The sequence below is a fragment of the Polyergus mexicanus genome, unplaced genomic scaffold (assembly GCF_030449975.1).
Source record: "Polyergus mexicanus isolate NDT 795.1 unplaced genomic scaffold, iyPolMexi1.0 SCAF_4, whole genome shotgun sequence".
In the NCBI taxonomy this organism is placed as follows: Eukaryota; Metazoa; Arthropoda; class Insecta; order Hymenoptera; family Formicidae; genus Polyergus; species Polyergus mexicanus.
This window is the reverse complement of record NW_027223324.1, coordinates 1,665,225-1,675,148: the sequence shown is the minus strand read 5'-3', so window position 1 is coordinate 1,675,148 and position 9,924 is coordinate 1,665,225. Positions and strand designations below refer to the sequence as shown.

Here is a 9,924-nt window from a genome sequence, read left to right as displayed (position 1 = left end):
ATGAAGGTATAAGGCCGGTTCTACAATAAGTCGTATGTCGTTAGCCGTAAACAAATTGACCAACCACAGTCAATTTTTTTTGAAATTATGGACTGTGATTGGTCAATCTCCTTACGATTAACGATATACGACTTGTAGAACCGGTCTAAGCAGAGTAGTATAATTTAGAATATCTGTGAGAGTTTCTAAATTGTTATGTATTATGTAACGTATAAGACGTATATGAATACATCAATTGTTTTGCGTAAGAGAAAAATCGAGTCTCGTTATGTTGTCGAACAATTATGATAAGCATAATGCGTTTGTTGTTTCAAGTATAACGCTAGATGGCAAGAGAATCCAATATATTATATCGTCAAGAAAAACTACTTTATTCGATACAAGGTCATATGTGAAAGTAAAGTGTGTACTTTCATTCTCGTTCTTTCATATTGACGCAGTAGAAAATTTGAATTGACGAAAAGTGCAATTAGCTCATTAATATTATAAGATATATTTAATTTCTTGTTTCGTTATATGTAAATGTGAATTAATTAATACATAATCATCGTTGTGTGACAAAAATATATCATTATAGAATATCATAAATGTAGTATTAATAGCAATGAAACATCATAAATGATATCTTATCGTTGCCCCTTTTTAATAATGAAACAAAGAATGGCAGTAGATTACTGCTAACTGATTATATATTGATACATAATGATAATAATTAAATCAATCTAATCAATCATAAAGAACGAATAATGAAATTTTGTTATATATTATATTATCATCAAGTTATGTATAAATATTTATGTCCAAATAAGAAAATTTCTAGTTATATCGCGTAATTTACGTAATTAACATATATGTACAAATATAATATAAAACTATTGATACATTCTATAATCAAAGTTATCTAACAATATGTAACAAAAAAATCGTACGTAGTTCTTTCATAATTTGTTATGTATAATATAAATATTTTCTCTCTGTCCTAATGTTCCCATTAAATTAATTGTATTTTAAAAATGAAAAATTAGCTTTAAACAAAATAATTTTTCCTTTATCATATATATATATACATTTTTTTTTTTTAATTTGGTAAATATCAATTTTTTTCTGCATAAGTACCGAGAACTTTTGATGCACTTAAAAACTATAATTTAAAATTCATGTTTATAAATAAAATTTTTTATTTTTATTTCAGAATTCTCTTAATATACGTCTATAATATTTTTTTTTTTGCACAGCAATAAATCCTTTTTTACGAGAACTTCTTTAGAGAGTTGCTAAAAGAAAAATTTTTTCTTTACTATATGTTTCAAGAAATTTTTCATTACGCATATAATATTTACTTTTTCATAAAATATTATTTTCTACAATTGCAAAATCCCTTTGTCATATCAACTACTTGATATCAACTAATAGAACTATTATAAAAAATATATCTTATGAAATAAGAGATGTCGAATAAGAATTGCAATATACTATTGAGCTTTAAGTTAATATTAATAATATTAAATTTGTAATAGATAGAGAGAGAAGGAGAAAGCTGCTCTGATTTTTCTACAGTTCTTTTTTTTCTCTCATTCACATTCCTTATACTCCCTCCTAGCGCGGCATGACAAGCTGATGGTGGGGAGTTAAGACGATATTTCTCTCAATGCTTAAAGTTAAACGTTGTTGGAGAACTCTGCAGTTTGCGTCAGCGAAAATACAGTCATGCACAGACGTCGGTGCTACATCGGCGGCAATTAAGGTGTACCGTTTCAGCGTGAGTTTTCTCGTATTGACGAATTTACGAATTGTTTTTTTTTTTTGCACCAGAACTTCGTATGTACTAAAGTATCACACCCGTGTTGCCAACGATCTGCTTCGACATTGACTTTTATCATATATAACCGTTACATCGCTAAAACAGTGTTCTGACATGGCTAAAAATAATTCCACGATCTGCATATCCAACAAGAAAATGTAATTACGATTATGTAATGTATGTGCGATAAATTATAGTGCAAACTGAGACAATGCTTTTCGAAAAAAAGATAAAAGATATAAAAACAGTTTTATTAAATAAATTATTGTTGCATAATTTACAAGCAATAAAGTTAATTTTATGAAAATTACGTATGCATTTTTTCTACATAATTTAAATTAGACATGAAAAGAAAAACATATTAATATCTCACGCCAACGATAAGTGCACAATAATTATACTAATAGCAATTTCGTTATTTATATATTTTTGAAGCAAATATAGAAAATTTATAAAGATAATGCAAGTTTATAGTTTTGAAAAGTGATAATAAACATGGAATAAGGTTTAAAAATATAAAAACTTCTGGTCTGTTTTGATGAGTTTCCAAAAATTATTGTTTATTGATATTAGGCAATTATTCCGCATAATAAATGTTTTCAAAATCGATAATTTTATTACTTTTAAAAGTTTTCTTTTTGTGTGATTAATTATAATGCACAATAAATTTATTTCATCATTTAAAAAACTAATACGTTTATCTAAGTATTATTTAACTCTGAAATATCGTATTAGTATATGGATACAGACATTTATAACTTCTCATAATTTTATTATTTATAAAAATACATAACACAGATAATAAGTACAAAGTTCGGTATTAGTTTGATTTATTGCTAGTTATAAAATTTCTGTAAATATGCATGCAAATGTACATATCACGCGCACGTGTTCATACATATATGCATATTTTGTGTAAAAGGTTACATAAATTTATCTGTAAATTTTTTTTTATTTCTTACGATTTGTTTTTATTACAATCACAATAATGCTATTTACATACGTAAAAGAAATATAAGTAAATTTTTCTTTTAAACATCATTTGCATTATCCATTATATATGTGGCAGTTTTATAATCTTGAAAATCTCAATTTTCGGAAATTGTTACCTATATTGTTTTGATATTAGGCAAATATTTTGCGCTATTGTACGTTTTTAAAATTAGATTATCTTATTGCTCTTAAACATTAATTTAACATTGCGTATCGTTACTAATGATAATTTGTTTAAATTTATGTCCCTGTTTAGTAAAAAGAAAGTGTGTTACGATAAATGAATACCACAAAGCCGATAAGAGAGCGATACACATCTGCTAATAATGCTTAAAAAATAGATAAATATATTACAATAAAATATTTTTTTTAGACATTAATTTTACATATATTTAAATAATAATAATAAATCAATCGTAAATATACACTAAAAACATACAAATTTCTGCTTATGTTCTGTTCTTTTTTGATAATTGAGAAAATTGTTATTACTTGATCTTATTGAAATGACTTGCATTTACAAAGATAGCATGTTGGTCGTCTATGGCAATGATAAAGCAATAACGAAAGTAACGATGATATTCCTTGAACTTTGAACGCTTTTATATCGGCTCGTGTTTAAAAGATTCTGCTTGTTGTTTATTATAATACCGGTTCTCAATAAATCAGCGTATTAGAAATCATGATCAGCTTACTGATGATAATTTATTAAATATTGCCAGCTCTGTCCCTGACGATATCCTATATCGCTTGATACAAATATCAATTTAAAACGGCTACTATAAAATTCATTTTATGCATTATATGCATTTATTGGAATATGCATAATGCAGATAGAATAAAATAAGAGCAAAACATGTTTGTTTCAGAGAAGTAGAAAATAGTTATATAATCGCGTCATTACATAATTATTATATAATTATGATTATATAATAATTATTATTAAAGATAACATATGAGTAGTAATGAAAATATCATCATGCATATCACGTTTTAAATGCGATATTTTACCGCAATATATAATCTTTTTATTACCATATAAGATTTTTATATTAAAACATTATGAATATATTAACAGTTGCAAATTAAAGATACTCTGATAATTGACACGCCTTGGAAATAATTATCGAGTATTATTATCTCTAACTATCCACTGAATAAACAATATAATCAATGTATTTGTTTTTGTGTATAATTGAACTTCACTTGTATACCAATTCAATCATACTATAAATTGCAATAAAATTCTATTTTGATATTTTAATATTAGAAATTTGTATACAAGACGAATTAAGATATTTCTATGTGACGTATCTCCATTCAAAAAAATACAAACAGAAAAAAAGCCTTTTTTTACGCAATAACGTATATATGCATAAATATATAATAATAAATATATGTATACATATTATAAAAAGAAGAAAAAGAATATTTCGCAACTAAATATTTCTAGTATCGTTATCTAGTAATTAAATTCTCTCTCCAATTTAAATCGTATATAGTGAGTTTCTTATTCTATCTATATATATATATATATATATATTATACATCGCATAATTTATTTTTTTTCTCTTTTATTTTAGTCTTTTAAATTTTTTAAATAAGTAAGCATATAACAGTATAATAGTAAATCAACCATTATTTATTATGATTATTCATTTTGATGACTCAACTCACTTAATATATGTAAAAAACAGTCCTGATTAAACTTCGAATATGTAATATATGTATATTTTTTATAACGATCAAGATGATAGAGAAAAATACTTGACTTAAACAAACGGATTTTAAAAACTGAAGAACAAATAGAACGTTTTAAATATTTATTAATCACGAGATGATAAGTGGTATTACAATATGTAAGATTTTTTTGTGCAAGTCAATCGTTTGTCACAAAAATAACAAAATTATTTTCTTATTTACGAGTACATAAATACTTACAGAACATAAATGCTTCATTATTTCGTATCCATACTACATTTAGTTTATAAATTTTTTAGCCAGTAAAAATTATTCATAAGCTTATTTAAATATTATATGTGTTTATAGCATAAGTTTTTAATACTCACAAATGAAATATAGTATCAATTTTTTTCGTCTTGTAAGATAAAAATATTTAATTCAAGACGTATAAGAAAAATCTTATAAATATAAAAATTTAAAAAGAATTGTTTAATTTTTATTCTGGAAATTATATATATATATAACATATATATGTATATATAACATTACAATCTTTATTAGAGGATCGCAAACTATTGTTAATGAAATTTTCGTCTTTATTTTATGTTTTTATTTCAAAAACTTTATTTGTGTGTGTATTGCATAGTAATTACACATCGCGCGTTTACAGATTACGAGCCATTTATTGTCTCTCTCTATTGACACAATAAATTAGTAGTGCCATTGTCCAAGTATGGCGATTCGTGCATTCCGTGGTATCCAGCGGCTAAGCCGAGTATTAGATGCTAGTAGGACACTTAATTTCACATTAAGGTGTACATCGACGTCAGCGCGAACCAAGCTTATTACAGGATCAAATGGCGAGAAGATTTTTGTACCTGTAAATGACGTTACTTATCCGGAAATCTTAATCCACGAATTTATTTGGAACAACATTGAAAATTATCCTGACCACATCGCTTTGGTAATTTTTTCATATATATGAAAATGATGATCTATTGATGTGAAACAATTCTAATCAATTGCATCATATCTTTCAAACAGATTATTAAATGAGATATTTAACAAAATTAATTGTGGAAAAATTTTAAGAAAAGAAATAAAGAAAAAATGTTTACAAAAACGGAAGATATGATCAAATGTAAACGCAATCAACTGTTAAAACTATTTAATAAGCGGCAAACCTAATGTGTAAAGAATTAATACAATATCAATATCGATTTTATAATATATTTTGTGCAGGAATGTGGTATAAATGGCAAAAAGTATACATACGCACAAGCCAAAGATGCGACATATTATATTGGCAGAAGTTTGCGGAACATTGGTTTGAAAGAAGGTGATGTGATAGCATTGGCAGCATCTAATTCTCCGGATACAGTTTTAGGCCTCCTTGGAGGCTTGTCAGGCGGATTCGTTATCACTTCAATAAATCCGTATTATACGGTTGGTAAGTTGCTTTACGATGTTATTTTAGATATTCTGATTCAAGTCCATATATGTGCGCGCAATATTTAGCATAGAATTGAAGTCAAAGAAGAGAGCAAATTAAGCGTATTGTTACGCTACAGGTAGACTTGATGAAAATTTTCAGACGAAATGTCAAAGCAGTTGTTAAAAGTCAATGCAAAAGCAATTATTACGTCAGCCTCAATTGCATCCACAACGTTGGCTGCAACAAGAGCTTCCTGTCTTCCGCCTGAAATACCTTTTATTGTGATTGATGATAAAACTGGTTCTATACCGGAGGGTTCGATACCTTTTGATGTTAGTATTAAATTAAATTTACATTCATGCAAATATATATATATATTGGATAATATTTAAATGTTATAAAATAATAACATTAAATAAGAATAAGAAAACAATTCCTCACTGAATATTTTTTAGGATCTCATCACACGAGGAAAATCGTTGCCACTTATAAGTACGAATACAATTTGCGATAATGTAGCAATTCTACCATTCTCAAGTGGCACGACTGGATTACCAAAGGGTGTTATGTTGACACATCGCAATGTGGTATCTAATCTCGTGATGTGCCAAAACTGTTTGAACGATACATACCACCCAACTACAAGTATATTTGACATTATTTAATAAGCCATTAATTTCTAATTATACACGTTCTTATTTTATCTTATCAAATTATACGAGCGATAAATTAATATTATATTGTAGTATAATATTATATTGTAGTATATTATAGTATAATTGTAGAATGTGTTGTCTTTGAAATGCCTTCTCCTACTCTACTAGTGATTAATTCGACATCTATCCTTTATTACTTTTTAATTTCTTACTTTTTATTTGTTTTTTATAGGTACATATCAAGAAATAATTCCCTTAATATTACCATTTTTCCATATTTACGGGATGAATGTTGTGGTACTTTCGAATCTTGCTGTCGGCTCGAAATTAATTACCGTTCCAAAATTCGTACCGGAGACGTTCCTCGATGTGTTACAGAAAAAGGTAAATTCTCGCTTACTGTGCAAATATATGTTCAATAGATCTTTCCATAAACTATTTAAAATCTCGGTTAACAAAATGCTAGATTAAATATTAAATGTAAGAATGTATTAATCGAAATTAAAAAATAAAATTTTGTGGATTTATTATTTTGAACCATCTGTTATAAAAAAATCGTAGTTTTTCAAATTTTTGTTACGTTTTTTAGACGACTGTATTATACTGTGTACCACCGATTATACTATTTTTGTCTGGTTCTCCTCTCGTGAAAATACAACATCTTAAGCATCTTCACACAATAATAAGTGGTGCTGCACCTCTCGCTAAAACAGACATCGATAAATTATTTAACAAGTTCAATATTGATTCCAATATTGTGAAGTTTCGTCAAGGTGAGTATTTGTGAAATTAAATAGTCAATGAGAAATTCTCGATCCGTGAACAAACGAAACGTTCATTGAGTTCTGCAAAACCAGTTCGGGATCGCATCTTAACACGCACGAATATTATGAAGATTCGGATATATATGTTTTTCGGCAAGAATGGAAAAATCAAAAAAAGAAAAAACGCAAGTAATATATTTGTGGATTTTCAGAATGAACGAATGATGTATAGGTCCAATTTTTAACAAAATCTAACAAATCGATATATTTAAAATAAAGCCCATCGACGTTGTATTAAATTTTATTGTCGTTTAAAGTAATATTGTATTTTAATGAGCGTTTAAATTCGTGAAATTTGAATTTATTTTTATTGTATTAGTTTAGAAAAGAAAAAAAATTTCACTAAAGATCAATAAGCGGTATACTAATCTTCGGTAAAAACACATTTTGCTGCTCTACGTCTTATGTTCCACTAAACATGGCAGTAAAGGCTATCTCATGTCAGACAAAATTCCGTAAGGACGTAAGACGTAAGCGTAAGAAAATCGATCAATCCCAATCGAATATTTGGCTCTCCGTAATTCCTCCACTTTGACGGAAAGCCCAATACTCGATTAGGATTGGTAAATTTTCCTACGCTTACGTCTTACGTCCTTACGGAATTTTGTGTGTGATGGCCTTAAGATTGCATTGAAACATCGATTATTATCAGTAACTCATACTTCTCGATCAGATTTTACTGTTTACACTGTTATATGCATACTGCAAATAATTAAAAAATTTTATCGCTTATCAGTCATAATACTCTCTGACTGCAATAATTTTTCAAGGTTACGGATTGACAGAATCTTCACCAGTAGCATTCGCTGAAGATGGAAAAAAATTTTCCAGCATTGGAAAAAACGTGGACGGTTGCTTAGCACGCTTAGTAAATATAGAGACTCGACAGGATGTCGCCACTCCTGGTGAAACCGGCGAATTATGGATTAAGGGACCTCATATTATGAAAGGCTATTTTAATGATGAAGCCTCAACGAAGGCAACGTTAACCGAAGATAAATGGTTGAAAACAGGCGATGTCGCTTACTTCGATGAAGATTATGATTTTTTTATTACGGACAGAATGAAAGAGCTTATTAAAGTCAAAGGATTCCAGGTAAGTTTGTTCTCGTAAAAAAAATGATCTCTCTTATGTGTTTATATATATAACTTCAAACTTATGCAATGATTCCAAAGCTTCTTGAAGGCCTTGATAATATCTTATTTCTTAGCATTTAATTAAAGTGTTTGCTTCTTTTGTCATTCAAATTGTCAATTTAAAACATTATTTTTCCCTGGTCAAAGGTACCGCCAGCCGAATTGGAAGCATTGCTGAGAACGCATCCAGATGTAAACGAAGCAGCAGTAATCGGGATTCCGCATGCAAGATATGGCGAGGTACCGAAAGCGTTCATAACAGCGAAGAAGGGCAAGAAACCTACGGAAGACGACATTAAGAATTTTATGAAAGAAAAGGTTTCCGACTACAAGCAACTCGAAGGTATAACTCAATTCCCAGCAACAATTAGCGTCATGGAATTTTTAACTATCTTATAACATTTAATCACTAAATTGATAAGAGATATTATACGATTTTTAGGATAATTATCTTATTCGGATATCTAATTTTTATGTAATAAAATTAAAGATCTAATACATAATAAGAATTCACGTAGAAAAGAACTAGATAATTAAAAACTAACGAGAAGGCTTGGGGATTGTATGTTTTTCTTTTTTTAGGTGGGGTTATATTCCTTAACGAGATCCCGAAGAGTACTACTGGAAAAATTTTAAGATCAAAATTGAAGAGCGAGTATCAATCTTAAATCGAAATCGTTTTTAATAAAAAGTTGTTTATAGAATAAAATCAATAATATAAAAAATATTATGTAATAGTATGTGAAAAAATTCTCTAGTGATGTTAGAGATAGTACAAACGTATTTAGAATTATATAAAAATTGTATTGTTGTATTATTGATATGTTTAACTCCGGAAAAATTGTTCTAGATTGTTTTGTATCGTTCTGTACATAAGAAATATATAATATTATATTTTTATAAGAAATTAATATATTTTTTAATATAGGTTTTAATTTAGCAATCGTTGTTATTACTATGAAAGAATATACATATAGAGAAAAAATTCTTATTGCATCTATGGGATGTGTGTGTATATGTATAGATTAGTCTTTTGGAATTATGGTATTTTGATTTTGTATTTGGAATTCATATATTATACAGTATTACTATTTTAAATAAAACAGCATTTCATAAATACATGTTTCCCTTCTTCAACTAACATTATTCTGACATGATTTAAGAATGTCACATGACAGTAAAATATATTTAATGCAATGAATTAATGCAAGAGTGCTTGTAATAAGATTAAAACATATCCATAGATATCTCGAACTTTTATCTATTTTCTCTTAAATTAATATTATTATCCATGGACTGTCGTTCGATCTAATTGCAAAAAAATATGCGACAAATGCACGTGCCGCATATGAGCCATTGTGCGACTCGTGGCAATGCTGTGTTGACACGCGACGC

General features: G+C 27.9%; 1 protein-coding gene across 2 annotated transcripts; it reads left to right on the top strand.

Moving 5' to 3' along the window:
• Positions 1-1,663: 1,663 nt before the first annotated feature.
• On the top strand, positions 1,664-9,482 carry LOC138932464 (uncharacterized). Of its 2 annotated transcripts, none has more exons than XM_070294346.1 (10): positions 1,664-1,959; positions 5,148-5,441; positions 5,720-5,927; positions 6,072-6,244; positions 6,368-6,557; positions 6,801-6,952; positions 7,158-7,341; positions 8,163-8,488; positions 8,677-8,872; positions 9,112-9,482. In XM_070294346.1, exons 2-10 carry the CDS (start codon positions 5,211-5,213, stop codon positions 9,195-9,197), a joined length of 1,746 nt encoding a protein of 581 aa, XP_070150447.1. In that variant the 5' UTR covers positions 1,664-1,959; positions 5,148-5,210; the 3' UTR covers positions 9,198-9,482. The 2 variants fall into 2 exon arrangements, with proteins under 2 accessions (XP_070150447.1, XP_070150446.1); XM_070294345.1 differs by having other exon boundaries at positions 1,664-1,759; positions 9,112-9,481.
• Positions 9,483-9,924: the final 442 nt, after the last annotated feature.

What these genes read in the sequence shown, in the direction of transcription:
- LOC138932464 (XM_070294346.1), top strand. Translation starts at nt 5,211, where the DNA reads ATGGCGATTCGTGCATTCCGTGGTATCCAGCGGCTAAGCCGAGTATTA. An exon ending in TTAAAGTCAAAGGATTCCAG is followed by an intron (nt 8,489 to 8,676) that starts GTAAGTTTGTTC and finishes CCCTGGTCAAAG; the next exon opens with GTACCGCCAGCCGAATTGGA. An exon ending in CGACTACAAGCAACTCGAAG is followed by an intron (nt 8,873 to 9,111) that starts GTATAACTCAAT and finishes TTCTTTTTTTAG; the next exon opens with GTGGGGTTATATTCCTTAAC.